The sequence below is a fragment of the Lepeophtheirus salmonis genome, chromosome 10 (assembly GCF_016086655.4).
Source record: "Lepeophtheirus salmonis chromosome 10, UVic_Lsal_1.4, whole genome shotgun sequence".
Taxonomy (NCBI): domain Eukaryota; kingdom Metazoa; phylum Arthropoda; class Copepoda; order Siphonostomatoida; family Caligidae; genus Lepeophtheirus; species Lepeophtheirus salmonis.
The window spans coordinates 21,073,099-21,089,325 of record NC_052140.2 but is presented as its reverse complement, the minus strand read 5'-3'; the positions used below and the strand labels follow the sequence as shown (position 1 = coordinate 21,089,325).

Here is a 16,227-nt window from a genome sequence, read left to right as displayed (position 1 = left end):
GAGTAATAGTCACCTTTAGGTAATTATTAAATAAAATAAAGAAAATATATATAGAAAAAAAACATGAAAAACTAATTAATATTCAACCAAGCAACGTTCTGAACACTGATTCGAGTAAAAGAACCAGAAACATCGACACTCAACAACAAAATGCATACCTGATATTGTGATATCTCACATTGTTGCCTTTATTGTATGTCTCAATCTTTATTGCCAAAAATAGAGGTGTAAAGGCCCAAAATCAGTTGGTAGTTAGCCAGTTTTCCCCCGACTATGAAATTATTATTTAATAATATTTGTAGGAAATTGTTCCCAGTCGTAAAGATAAATAATGATGTAAATCCGGCGTGCTTTTTAGGAGGCTCGCTAATTTGGTAGTATAAAGGAGAACTTTTCTTATCCTTAGCAGTTATCATTATTATTTTTCATTCCTGAGTAGTGAATATCCTTTCCTAAATAGATTCAATTATATTCCAAACCTGTTGGAACGTTCGTGTGTGCTCATATAAGACGGAACATAACCCTGAGGAGTTGTCGAAGAGTTATAATTGTAAGTCTTTTTAGTCCATGTCCCTGTTTATTTCATACTCGCTCTCTTCTTCTCTTGTCACTTGAAAACTTGAGGATCCCTGTGCTCAAGTTCAAACTAATTATCGGGCTTACCCTAATGATAGTCAAGGAATACTAAAAACAACTGGAAGTGAGTCTTAAAATCGCACTCACTTTTTTTCTACAAGAGGAGGCTGACACATTCTTCCTTTGTTTAATAAATTATAATAAAGGAAAGCGTAGTTTACCAAAGTTAATTAACCTTTTTTTGTTATTACTTATTAATTAATTAATAATGGTGTACAAATGTTCTGCTCCTAGATACAAGCAGGTCTATGGCGGCATTACTAAGGATCCGGATGTGAGCTTTCACAAATTCCCCATGAAGGACTCCAAAATTCTAACCAAATGGCTTAGGGCCATCCCAAGAGATACCATTTACTAGACACCAACAGCGAATTCAAGACCATACGGTCTGCATTTTAAAGTGACTGATTTTATTACTGAATCTTTAGATCAATCCCGTGATAAATCAATTTAAGATATCTGCCTCTAAAATAACAAAATGATTCTAGATAGTGCAAAAAAGTGAATTCTTCTCGTCTTATCAATCTGTGATGCCTATATCAGCAAAAAATAAATTAGTGAGTATACTTACTTGTACTTTAGTGAAAAATTGTTTATTTAACAAATATCGAAAGGAAGCTACTGAAACGTAAATAGTTTCCTTATTTGATACAAGTCAACTTGTTCAAGTCGATCCATACAAAGCCGAAGAAAGAATCATTTCTAAAATCTTATCCCATAAAGTATATCAATATGATATACAAATGGAGAACATTATGGGGAAATCTCCCTGCTATATAACTTTCTCTAGAGGATCTTATACGCCAGCAAGGAATAGTATTTATATTGTCGGATAGTTATCACAATCATTATCCAAAAACTTGCTATGTCTGTACATCTCTAAAAATATATAACTATGGCATGACCTTAAATGAGGAAAATAATAAAAGTTAATACTCAACTACCTTTAGTTATCATAATACCTTCAACTAGAAATGAACTTCTTAGAAACTTATGTAGAAGTGAGATACGTTAAAGTCTTTTAGCAATTATCAGAGATTCCTATTATGTCTACAGTTTTGTTTACACTATGTGTAGTCATATTCTTGAATCACTCTACTTTGTGTTGAGGGTATTATTATAGTTTTTAATATTGAGTATTTACCCTGTATTTTATCCAAATTAAATATATATATGCTGAAGATTAAAAGTAAAATAATGTTGTTTACTCTTTATCTATCTTAAGGCAATATATATTTTTGTATGGCTTATACATAGGTAAATGGAATTTTGTTGTCGACAGATTTTAATTTATCCTTTTTTTTTATCATACAATACTCAAAAGATAATGAAATTGTTTTAATTAGTCATTATATTTGTATCAATATATGTACTTAAAGTAATATTATGAAATAAAGGGTGACCCATCTAACGGTTTCATTTTGCACTACCACTTTTTTGACGTCTGACAGCTGTAATAACATTCTCATTGTGTCTAATATTTTGTAAAAAGTATCCAGTTTACAAAATACTTAAGTTTACGCTCAAAGAAAATTGGGAAATACTGAAGACTTACTTCCAAAATGGAGAGTCTTCAAACGAAACTGCAAGAAAATTACGGACGAAATTCGATCGAAATAAAGCGCTTTCCAGGCTGTTTGTGGATAAATTTGCGAAGCGTGTGCGCGAAACTGGTTCGTTAATGGATAAAACAACGCATTCACATGTTCGTCCAGTGCGCTCAATCGAAAACATTGCTGATGTTGCTGAAAGTGTAAGTCAATGGTTACGGTCAATAGTGAGCGCTATCAGGCCATGTTGGAAGGTTTTTTTGTTTCCCCAAATGGAAAAGGAAAACATCGATGACATTTGGTTCCAACAAAATGGCGCTTCGTGCCACACAGCCAACGTTACAGTGGATCTTTTGCGCACTGTCTTCGACAATCGAGAAGCTGCGATTTGACTCCGTTGGACATTATTTTGTGGGAAGCCGTCAAGGATAAATGTTACACCAACCATTCAGAGAATATCAAAAACCATCAACAACTTGCAAATCTGGTCACTGTTTTCTACCTATATTCCTAAAATATCGATAAACTTTTGAACGTTGTGGTGAAAAATTCTGTGTTGCTTACTGAAGACACAATATTTGTCATCATGAATACAACAACAACAACATTGCCAAACTCCAATCGAACTAACAAATGATTGTACCTCCAATATTACATTTTTATTATTACATACGAAATAAAAACTATTTTCATACTTATGTAAAAAAAAGTATATGCTAAATGAATGTCGAAAGTAATATAAATTAAGTTTTAATTTGTCGGGGTATCAAATGAAATTATTAGGTTGAAGGATAAGTATAATTTAGGATAAGTTAAGAAACTGATTAATTTAAGATTGTGATAAATTGCTACGAGTCAGATAAATTTAGCAACTAGTCATTTCTGTTTTTTGCCTTGTGAGCGTGCACGAAACCTCGTAATTACATATTCCCTTAGACAGTAGTTCCCAAACTTCTAGTGGCCATGGCACACCAAAAGACGAATAAAAATTAATTGACACACCTATTTTAATTAAACCAATTATTTGGATTATTATAAGCATTTGCAAATAATGTATGGCTGTCACAAGTCGTACGGCACTCTTGAACTTGCCTCAAGACACGCTGTTTGGGAACCAATACCCCTAAGGACTTAATACGTTCTGATTTGCATTTAGTAATGTCAGTTCTATCAATTTAATTATGTTACTAAAAGTAATTTGAATATTGGGCAGAATTGCCGTTAGATCTAATCAAACATATGTTATATGAAAAATAAATATAAAAATCCATTGGATTGACACCCCTGCACATATTGCATTGTTCCGTACGTAAACAACTTGAGCATGAATAAAATACTTTCGTCAATAATTACGATAGGTATCTTATATTTGAGTAATACATAATAATTAATGGCTATGACCCGTGTATCATCTTAGTGGCCTGTGACAAATAAAAAAAATATTTTCTATGTCCCAGCACGAACATGGGGAAATGAAAAGGAGTGATTAATACAGGGTGGTCTAAAAAGTTTTCGACCTCAACGTGAAGATGGAAGTACTCGTAAATAAAAGCTACTTCCCCATCTAGCATCCGTTGACAGTTAATCACCAAAGTTTAAGCCCGACGCTCAGTTGTTATGTGACAATCGTTTGAGAGAGTGAGTGGATGTGAGTATTTTTTGTGAAATTGACTATCAAGCTGTCATTCTATATTTGTTTTAGAAAGTGTAAACTTTTAAATAAATTCAAACAATAGTAGACCTATAAAAGGTTTTTTGGGTTAAAATTTGACGCGTCTTAGTCAATCCAACTCGGAGTAATTGAGTCAAAAACTAAAAGTGTCTAGTGAACAATTAAAAAACGCAGAATCCTATTTGGACAGATTACAGAGATGATAATATCACAATGAGACATTGTTGAAAAATAAAAATTTAGAAAAAATGTATTGTATCTTCATTAGGTTTGAAACTTTTCAGACCCCCTCGTAGTTAGGGAATGTACACTCCTTAAAGAAAGGTTTTTATTATTCCAAGTAGGAGTACGCAATTGATAAATATATTTGAGGATAATTATACAAATTTATTTCCTGCAAAATTAACACATGATATGCACGTCTAAAATTAAGTAAAACACGTATTGATAGGATAATTAATTAATATAGAATATTGCGAAGGAATGTTTTTAATTAAACTTCCCAGGACCAGCTATGACAAAACCAATAATCACCCCGGAGAGCGCCAGGTTAAGAACTATATAAACAGCCAAGAGAATTTGACGAAACTTGGAAAATGAATCTCCATCCTCCTGACGTTCCTCTTCAAAATCATAGCTTTTACGTGAACTATGAGGATTGACACGATTTGAGACTTCTGGATTCATTTGAGTATAGATTAATTCAAAAGAGAGCAATAAGTGAGTGAGGAAACTGATGATAACAAATGCTGTGATTACATAGTTAGCTTCATCGGGGAGTTTGGCCTTTGTCAAATCAATTGAGAGGAAAATTGTTGCAATAGCTAAAATTTGTGCAGAATTTCCTACAAACCAGTGAGCCCAGTTAAATATCCAACGGTTCTCTGTTCCAGGATGAGGCCTCACTTGAGCCATAAGGGGTTGAACGAGACACAAAATAAATGTGACGATGCCGATAATGGGATGGGGGTTTTCCTGTAGGAATTTCGAACTGTAGTTCCATCCACCAATTTCAATCATTATTACGACCAAAGCAATGATGGTTAGGAGCACTGCACTTATCATTACTGTACGATGACCCAAAAACCAAAAAGGCATGCCTAGAAGCTTCTTATTTTTCCAAGTTTCTTTATAGTAGCGAGCCAAAATAATCCCGATAAAGGAGCATATCATCCATGAGATGATCATCAGAACACCGTGAACCTTTATTAAAATATCACTCTTTTCACCAATTGGAGTGAATTCTCTGAGATTAACAGGGGCAGATGACACAGTTTTAATTGAGTGATATGATATTTTCGAAGGATTTGCTGGCCCCTCCGCCACCAGAAGATGATAACTGTCAGTGTTAAAATCATAGGATATGACATCAGTCTTTCCTGGAATCGTTATATCCACTTTTGAATCAATATCAAAAGAGCAAGTCAATTTATCGTTGATACTTGATATCTTTTCATTTGATACTTTAGGGATATTTTTGTCCAAGTTTGCGCTTTCTGATTTACCGAAATTCCAACTAAATGCTATTTTGGGTTTATCCCCAACATTTCGACAAGAGATCACCAAATCCTCTCCCATTCCACCGTCTTTGGAAAATCCCACAGCTAAATATCTATTTTGATTATCTTTTCCGTCAAGGGAAAGTCTAAACTTTTTATCACCGATTGGAGCATAGCTTGCCATAACAGTACAGCTAGAGCTGTCAATACATTTAGCAGGTACTCCTATACAACCCTTTAATAGAGCACAGTCTTTATATTCTCCAACTTTTTTTACTAATTTACTCCCAGATCCAGCGCTTCCTGATTCACTTTCAGCTTCAGACTCTGATTCACTTTCAGATTCGGACTCAGACTCAGACTCTGATTCACTTTCAGCTTCCGACTCTGATTCAGCTTCTGACTCAGCCTCTGATTCACTTTCTGCTTCAGACTCTGGTTCTGAGTAGGCAGGACTTTTTTTTAAATCGGTAACGGATCGTACTACACGAATATTTCCCATAGGCTCATCCGTCCAAAAAGTTCTTATGGTCTTAAGTACAGTGGCGTAAAAAGTGACGTCAGTGTCCAATTGTACTCCGTTAGTGGCCTTCCACTGTAGTGTTACTTTTTTTTTATCATCTGCATTGATGTGTCCGATCGAACCATTGGATACAGGGCAAGGAACAACCTTTGATCCAGTCCCATCACTAAATACACCAACAACATCCCCATTGGAGTTCCTTGCTTGTACCATAAAACCCTTATAGAACTCTTTAGGATTCTCTGACTTAAGAGTCACGTAAAGTTTACCCCCAAGGACGATTTCAGAAGATTCAAATTCCATTGAATATGGGACTTTGTCTGTTTGAGGCTGCCCATGCGTATTTTTACTGGGTTTCATTCCATCACAAACATTTTTTTATCGGCTGGAGGCCCTATTCCGTATGAGCAGACATGTTGTATTAAAAGGAATGTCACGTAGATTGAGAAAACTTGAATTGTTAGCTTCATGGTGTCAATGACTCATTTGAAGACTATCTGGAATAGATAAAAAGAATAGGAAATTAGTTTTGAAATATCTTAAAAACAACATTACATTTAATGAACTACAGACGTATATTGAGATGAATAGGAATGCTTTAGATTTAGCACTATTAAGAATTAAAAGAATGTACATTTGGCTTATTACAAGCTCAGAGAGAAACGCGAGAAGGAAATCAAGTTAATGATAGTAAGAATTAATTATATTAATATAACTCCTTTATGTTGAAACATTAACATGATGCTATGAATTATAAACTATGCGAGAAGTAGTTAAGTGATACTCAAAGTCATTGTATGAGTGATTTTTCATTGATAAAAAATGGTTCATGTACATTTAGACATTCAAAACATGTGACAAAATTATACAACATATAATATATTTGCGGGATATTGTGCCCATAAAATCAACCAAATAAACAATATATATATTTATGACAATTATTATGTATTTGGGAACAACATTCTTTGGAACACGAAGCGGAAATATGAGACAATTTTATTACACATAAATCTTTGGCTGATATGCCAGGTTTTATGAATAATTGAAACGTATCGATGGCTAAATCATGTAGGAAAGCATTTAAAACAAAGACATTATTCAAGACAAATCTATAGGGAAATTATATCAAGAATATTTTTATAAAAAATGATTTTTGAAAGGAACATTTCATTGACATTCAAAGGAACAAAGAAAGTATTTGTTCATTTCTATCAAAACGTTCACATTTTCAATCTCTATAACATTTAACTCCTTCAAGACAAAGGGAAACTAAGATAATCTTTCTCAAGTATGATTATGAAACAGGGACATCTTGAGGAAAGGGGTGATACCCCTGTCCCCTACAGGTTTTTTTATGATCCCAAAATGTTCTTGCGCCAGATTTTATATGATTTATATAGTGACTCCCTTGAGTGGTCCCCTCTAGTTAGTTCATCCTCTCTGATCTGGAGGAATCTTCAAAATTAACTAATTATTATTATCAATAAATAACTAATGAATTAGTCCTCCAAAGAGGCGGCATACTGCACTAAAAGATTGTTCAGTTACAAAGAAAAAAAAGGTATATGACAAATTATGTTTGAAAGGCCATATCACAGTCAAATGAAGACTCTGAAACTCGACAATAATGACTGAGCAAAGGTCAAGTTAGACTATTTCCAATGTATAGGTACATTAACCTGTCATCGGAGACTTCCTGTTATTTAACAATACTTTCTGTTTCTACAGCTAGGAAGGTTCGGATTTGGGTCGCCAGTTGAGTAGCTTTGCTTTAAACTACATTTAATATAATCAAATACAATTCTGGATATTTCCACCTTTCTGAGAAGTTTGAATATTATAAAGATCGTAATTGACGTAAATATTTGTCTTTAGGAAGAATCATTGACTTGGTTATATTATTGTATGGTGTATGAAATAAAAAAATGCATTCCAAATTTCTCATTTTCATTATTTGACTTAAATGATAATGTTAATTGGTAAAATACCACATAATATTTCAATGACCAATTAATATCGGTTATTTTCTTTTAAATAAAATTAAAACATGGAATTGTACAAATAAAAGTAAAATTAATGAGAATCAATTACCAAATAATGATAATTACACAGCACAAGAGTTAATCATTGTAACTAAATACCTTGCTGACAAAACACGACCGACGACTGACTGTCCCTTAGTAATTTTAATATTGATACTATTTAATAATAAGTAAACATGAATAAAGGAATAAAATGGAAGAAGAAGCTAGCGTGTTCCGCTCCTTCGAGGGATAATACTACTGCTTTTAAGAGAAGTGGGAGCTGAGAGACATTCTCCTTCATGAAAAACAAGAATAAAGCGGGTATATCCCCTCTACGACTATATTTTTCTTACAAAATAGTGATAATATCAACTAAAAATAAGTACAAAATAACACCGCTCATAAGTCATTGTTACTGCTAACATAGAATTACTTTTATTACGTCATAATTAAAGTGTGTGTTTAAACTTTGAGTGGTCAAAATATAACAATAAAAAGATGAAAGTTCTAATAAAACTTGTCAGTCCTAGGAACGGTCCTTATCAGTCTTACATATAAACTACAACAGCTGAAATTACGTAGTTAGTACTGACTATGTCATGTGAATCACTAAAGTTACCTCATAATTCATAACTTCTTATAGAGAGACAAGATACCTGTAAGTAAAGGACTCTAGGCAGTCTATCTGTAGCCTTTAGGAGATGCTTGACTAGAACGTATTATTATACGTCCTAGTCCTAGGACTGACACAACACTATTTATCTCTCATATGAATATGTGTTGATTTTGAAACCCATCAAATCCTTTTTAGTGGATTAAAATAGGACATGGACGAACTAAATAAATATATAAATTATCTGCGACGTGGTGTGCCAGTCTGTAGCTTGGAGATGTAGCATAAATTTTACACAGCGGCCTCTATGTGAGTCACATCCCTGCATTTTAAACTAAACAATACTATCATTCACAGAGTTGTACTTATTTTTTTGCTCCAAGGCGGCACCACTCTCTGTAGCATTGTTACAAACTAATATAAATAAATAACGCGCATTCCCCATTGAAATTCAGTATCTTGAATATTGAGCGGGAAATGAGCACCGTTCATTTTTGAACACCTGAACAATTTTTTTTTAATAGCATTCATTTCTGGGATCTTTTTTTTATTATTCCAAACATATATTTTACCCCAAGGCCTAAGCTAAAACCATTTGGCAAATAAAGACAACGTGATAATTATTTATTCAAATTTAGATATCTACAAAAATACTTTTTGAACATTAGAGGACGCTAAGGATATCATTAATTACTTCATAACTAACTACGTAACCTCTGTGAATTCACAAAATGGTCTACTATGAATTCCTCCTTGAGGTAAGGAATGACTTGCGTACATAGTTATATTAGTTTGTAAGCAAAGCGGCAGGAAGTGGTGCCGTCTAGCAGTAAAATAATACAACTGATAAATTACACATAGAGGTGTCTGTGAAAAATTTTCTCACCATGTCCTATTTTAAAAAAAAAATCACTAGACTAGTTTAAATAAAAAGCTACAGACTGCAACAACACCTAGCGGATAATAAAATACATAGTAAAAATAAATCAAATATATGAATATTTTTAATGGATTTTTATTATTTCCCATCCATGTTTATCTTCTTGGCAATCAAAACGGGGCCTACATGAGGAATGGATTCGACGATTTCCATTATTTTATCCACATTTTTGACAATTGCCCTTCCAGAGCATCAAAATTACCAGAACGGAATCGACGAAACCAAAATTGCACATAATTGACTGTTATAGTATCAGGACAATAAACAATATTCACATTTACAGCCACCTGGCTTGCTTTTCGCCTTGTTGGGAATAAACCTCCCAAATATTGCGTATTTCTCGTTGCTGGTGTCCATCTTTGACACGCACTCAAACAATACTGAGTCAAACAGTCACAACACTGTATAAAAAGTAATTTTTAGTACGAAATCTTAAATTTCTTAAAGCCATCTTTTGGAAAAATAATGGATTTATTTTTTCTACAGCTACTATGTATATTTTATTTATTCTATTCGTATTTCGATCAAAAAAAGAAATTTACAAAAAAGAATTTACTAAAAATCGCTTGAGGTCAGCCTCACTTCCCAATTGAGTACATAAGGGGAAGTATACGGATTATACTAAGAAAAAAATGCATCTTTTGCTTGTTACCTCACAATCGTGCCCGAGCAACTTAATAAAACAATTTATATCGCAAGATGGGGCAACCCCTTGAGTCCTGTCCATATAATTGAAATAAAAAAAAACTCTAGTCAAAAGCATTTATATAGGAAATAATTACTAATACTGTTCAACAACCAAAAATTCACGGTATAAAAATAGTTAAGTTTGATCTTCTGATTCCAAATAAGGTCTTAATTTTTCTCTATCCCTCTCAGGGCCTTCAGAAAAGGGATTTTAAGTTATCTTTATTTTTGGCTATTTTTAATACTCAAAGATTTCCTCCAAAGAGTCATCCAAGGTTAATAGAAATACAAGGAATGAGCATCAAGTAATCAGACTTCCTAGAATTTTAAATGTCATGAATATTACCGGCGGCTGGGCAAGAGAGACAGATTTTGAAGAAAAAAACACGCAACCAATTATAGGATATGACGTCACTATTGGTAGAATATTCAATTTGATGTATCGTACTGACTGCTGGGTAAGAAAGACAGATTTTGGCAAAATACGCAACTTCTACGACCTCATTATTAAAAAGCAGCGTGATGGAAGTCAAACATTATTTGGAAGAGCGTTATGGTATAACTTTGTATTTCTATTCATCTTGGAGTCATCTTAGTTTATAGCTCATAGCTCCAAAAAGAATAAATTAGACAGTGTAAAAATATATCATATGATAGCTGAAGGCTTGAACTATGATTTAAAAAAAACAAAAACTTGAAGTATTATTTTTAAAATACTACAGATAAGGACGGAGACTCTCAAAGAACTTTTAATAATGAAATAAAATAATAAAGATTAACTCATGTAAGAATTATAATAAGTAATACTAATATATACATTAGTGATTACAACGAATATCAGAAGCGTCCACAAGGGTTGGGCTGTAGCCCTACCCAAATTATGGATTTTTGTTTCTTGTACATATTTGAAAAAATAAATTCAAAATATTTTTTATTTTATTTTTTTTTTTAAATTATTTGTCTAAAGCTATGGATTTTTAAAATTTTTACTAATTTTTTTATTTTTTGTGAATACCTGTAGATTTTTTCAAAAAAATTAAACATGTGAAATTTTTTTACAAAGAATTTTTTTTGTGAATACTTTTGAATTATTTTTCAACAAAAATTACATAATCAGAATTTAATTTTTGAAAAAAATAAAATATTTTAGATTTAATTTATAAAAAAAAAATATTTTAAATTTAATTTATGAAAAAATTACTATTATGACTTTAATTTTTGGAAAAACTTTAGTATTTGAAATTTATTTTTTGAATTTTTGTTCCAAAAATTTAATATTTAAAATTATATTCCTAAAAATTTTATTTTTTGATATTTTTATCAAAAATATCCATATAATAAATATCTCAAGAAACTATAAAATTTGACTATAAATAGTCATTTGTACGGAAATGCACTATGATGCAGTGCATTTTCGGGATTTTACCGGAGGATTACATATTCATATATATTTTTTTTTTAGGGGGGCCCTAAAAAGGGGCTCGGTTCTTTGGAATTATTTTTAAAAAAGTCAAGTCAAGAAATCAAATTTTTAGGAATAAAATTTCAATTATTAAATTTTTAGGAATAAAATTTCAATTATTAAATTTTTAGGAATAAAATTTCAATTATTAAATTTTTTGGAATAAAATTACATGTACTAATTTTTTTTTAATAAAATTTCAAAAATCTAAAGGTATACACTCAAAAAAAAACTTTTTGTAAAAATATTTTAAATATTACATTTTTTTGAAAAAAAATTTTATAGGTATTCACAAAATATAAAAACTTATTTCTAAAAAGTCAATAATCCATAGCTTTACACAAAAAGTGATTTTTTTGGAAAAAAATTTCAAAAACTAAATTTCAAATATGAAATTTTTTCAAAAAAAAAATTCAAAAATTCATGTCTTTTCACAAAAATAGAATTTTTTTCAAAAAAAAATTAAAATTGTACACAAAAAATTTCAAAAATCACATTTCCAATATATAATTTTTTTTCAAAAAATTATATATTAAATTTTATAGAAATAAATTTCCAAAATCCATAGTTATTCACAGAAAATTAAATTTTTCGTAAAAAAATATTAAAAAAAATCAAAAATCCACAACTTTTCACAAAAAAATTTAAAAATCCTCAGTTGTACACAAAAAATTTCAAAAATAAAATTTCCAATATATAATTTTTTGAAAAAAATTCATATATTTATTAAATTTTATATAAATAAATTTCAAAAATCCATAGTTATTCAGAGAAAATTAAATTTTTCGTAAAGAAATTTGTTAAATTTAATTCAATTTCAAATATTTCAATTTTTGAAAAAAAAAAATGAAATATTATATCTTTTGAAGAAAAGAAAATCAAATATTAAATTTTTAAGTAACAAGCACAAATTCCTTTATTTGGAATAAACTACAGCCCACCTCCTGCGGACGCCCCTGATTTTATCTTTAAGATATATAAATATATTTTCTATATCGTAAAATTATTCAAACCATGTTTCATAATTAAAAAAATACATCATACCATTAATAGAATAAATATTTAAAATCTGTATTTCATATCATTTGAAACAACAAAGCAAATTAACAGAATTATAAACTTAAATGTATTCAGTATTCTAGTCCTCTAACATACAGCCCCATATCATGGAATTTTTTGAATCATGTTATTTAGATCTCACGCCACATTGTCCTCTCGCGAAGTATAAATTTTTTTGATCAGATAGTCAACAAATGAACGGAATTAAATTAACGAATGAGGGCCTGAACATAATTTTTTCAGAAATGAACGGATAAGCGGAAAAGTGTAAAGAGGTCCAAGTCTACCACCATTACATCACTTTGAAAATTTGTTTTTACACTTTATATAACTTCTCAAATGAATACATGTTGATTTTAGACCCATCAAACTCTTATTTAGGGATCAGAATTGAAATCAAGCATCTCTTCTCCACTAACATAATTTGTTATGCTTATATAAAACGAACATATGATCAAGTTATGTATAAGCTCATTAATTCTACAAATATATATATATTTTAAAGTATATTTTTGAAGAGTTCGTTAGTCAGTCAATAATATTCATCTATATTTTTCTTTAAAATCGATTAATCGATTACAATCTGTTCCTTAAAAGTATGATAAACAACTTCAAAAATATTATCCCCCATTAATATTGATGTTAATCCTCTACCTACATTCAATAATACTTCATAATTAAGTATAGTCAGATATTAATGTTAACAAACAGCCAAACTATATTTGGTGAAATTCTATCGTTGCAAAATGTTATTAATTTGATGGTATATTAGTACATATATCAGGATTTAATTTTTTATCACGTTTGTTTAAATGTACGCACTCTTTAAAATGAATAACTGGGATTATTTTTGACACGAGTGAGTCTAAATGGCATTCTTAAACTAATTATCTTACATTCTATTGATAAGTTATCTTAATTAAATAATTCAGAGGCGTCGCAAACTGTACTCAAGGATTTTACAAATTAATTCTCGAACATTAATAGAAAAAAGATAACATTTATTCTATTTGAAAGGCCATATCGGAACTAAAAAAATTAATGTAAATCAAAAGAAGGGACCAGATGATACTACAGGTATACTCCTACGTATCGTAATCCATCTCAGAATTTATAATATGAATCCATAATCAAATCGAAATGAGTCAATTAAGTAATGGGGTATTTATATTTATGAAGAAAAACCAACAATTGGGGATTACCCGAGGTGAGGACTCGAGTCTATATTTTGAAGGCTTGCTACTCAACTTGATCTCACAAGGAGTCGAGACAAAGCTAGAACTCAATAGCAAAAAATCATGCGTCATGACACGACTTGGGCTCAAAAGCTTTAAGAAAATTCTTAACAATTTGAACACTGGATTATAATTATGTAATTAAAATTAGCTCAAAAGAAATCCAAGTATTGGAAGGGGGGGGGGGTCTATGAAAATATTGCAGGATTTGACTTGGATTTATGAGCAAATACTTGAAAATCAACTTGGACTTGTGGTAAAAGGACTTTTTCCCACATCTAGGAATGCCTTAGGACTGATTTCCTTGATTGTGGGCTCGTATTCCTTTTGTGTTGATTCTATTCATAATATTACCTTCTACAGTTTCAAAAGAAATCTCATTCGTTTTTATCAATAGAGAGCAACCTGAAGAAGAAAAATATATAATCTATCACCATTTTTAGGTTCTTGCGCAATTATTAATGTATTTTTTTAAAATTATTCATATCGATGAGCAATGACATGATTCAAGGTGGGGAAAATCCGTGAACTGATAATCTCTATTATCACGTCATATTATATAGTTATAAAAATCCCAAATTATATTTGGGAAATTACAATTATTTAGAATATTTATAGAGATTGGAAGGCTCAGAAGCTGAAGAAGGAAGTGAAAACTTCTGATCCCGCATTTCCACATCATATTTAAGTGTATCAAATAATAAAGCTTAATGAGGAGATATCGCATCATCTGTTAACTTACTCGGAGAGGAGGATTTTACATTTATTTTGCAATAATTGAGAATATATAAACTGAATAATACGTACACAAGGCTTGCTTTACCTCTTCTTCTTATTAATTATTATATAATCAAATTGGGAGGGCCTCTCCCCTGCTCCTCAGCATGATGTTTGAAAATTGTATTCTTAATAACAATACATTTATCTACAGATGATGAGAGTACTCTGTGTATTTTTTCTGGTTTTTCAAAGCCATTCTTTTATTTCATTTGTCATACGCATGATTTGAAATCTTTTAAACATATATTTTTTTAAAACTATCTTTACGTAGTTACACTACTACATAAGGGATAAAAAGTAAAAAAACAGGATACTTTGTTCTTACCGTTATAAATTTACATGAAGGATTCAATATCTGAAATTGCAGTCTCAACGAAGCGTTGCCTTAACGTCTCCACAGTTTATAACTATATAATAACAATACTCTTAGAACTTAACTAAGATCATTAAAAATACCCGCGTGTACGCATTTATAGTACTTATACACTTGCAGGCTTTACACACATACGTGAACCAACCTTAGAATGGTATTTCAAGGTTCTACCTTAAAGGTATAAAAGTACATGACGTCGTTTTGGTCTACATCATTAAAAAAAAATAGATATCTGTCCAATTTCATCTTAAAAATAAGTCATTTATTAAGAGAGGTCCCCCGTCCCTTTTTGTATGTACAGTGGCTCTCAAACTTTTTAAGATTTGTACTATCTGAGAAAATATAATATTATCAAGACCTCCAAGTATCCCCACTATGATGACTTAGTGGTCAAATGGAATACCATCTAGAGAGTGAAATTATAGCATGAATATTGCCTTGTATTTGGGGATGTCTTCAAATGGGACCAACAGGCAAAAGGACTTGAACCTTAGGGTCTATCAAAAATATATCTCTCAAATGACTAGAATATAACGTTGTTTCTGTCTATATTTAAGACTGATGACCGCTGTCCCGCCCAGTTCAGTCTCAGCCTGATCTAGTTCTGTCCTAATGATCATAAATATTGGTTCTTGATGACGTCAATTAACTTTATTACTATCAGGCCCCTAAAATGTATTAAGAATATGTTATTACATCGTTATATATCTTATAAGTTATTAGTAGTTATGAGACGATAAATCGGAATCGGGAATCAGGTGTTTTGTCTGGAATCGGCATCGCCCCCCCCCCCTTTTTGCTTTTTACTAGAAATTTTATTTAATTTTTAATTTTTTTCCAAAAAATGAAATTTTATATAAATAACTTTATATTTTTAAAATTTTCATATTTGATTTTTTTTTCAAAAAATCTTTTGTTAAAAATTTAATTTTTCAATTTTTTCCCCAAATTTTTTAAAGCGGCTGGAGATTTTAGAATAACCATGGGGTTTGAAATTGTTTTCCAAAAATTTTTAAAATCAAATTGTATATTTGGAATTTTTTCTCAAAAAATTTGATTATTGAAACTTATTTTTAAAACATTTAATTTTTCAAAAAATTCCAAAAACCAAGCACATCCCCCACCAATATAATTCTGTGGACGCCCCTGATAACAAAATGGTATTCTTAAC

The 16,227-nt window shown here is 30.9% G+C and overlaps 1 protein-coding gene across 4 annotated transcripts; it reads right to left on the bottom strand.

Moving 5' to 3' along the window:
- Positions 1 to 4,224: 4,224 nt before the first annotated feature.
- On the bottom strand, positions 4,225 to 15,248 carry LOC121125139 (putative ferric-chelate reductase 1 homolog). Of its 4 annotated transcripts, none has more exons than XM_040720268.2 (2): positions 15,009 to 15,248; positions 4,225 to 6,377 (listed from the first exon to the last, which is right to left on the bottom strand). In XM_040720268.2, exon 2 carries the CDS (start codon positions 6,238 to 6,240, stop codon positions 4,348 to 4,350), a length of 1,893 nt encoding a protein of 630 aa, XP_040576202.1. In that variant the 5' UTR covers positions 6,241 to 6,377; positions 15,009 to 15,248; the 3' UTR covers positions 4,225 to 4,347. The 4 variants fall into 4 exon arrangements, with proteins under 4 accessions (XP_040576202.1, XP_040576203.1, XP_040576204.1 ...); XM_040720269.2 differs by lacking the exon at positions 15,009 to 15,248 and adding an exon at positions 8,025 to 8,324; XM_040720270.2 differs by lacking the exon at positions 15,009 to 15,248 and adding an exon at positions 7,975 to 8,169.
- Positions 15,249 to 16,227: the final 979 nt, after the last annotated feature.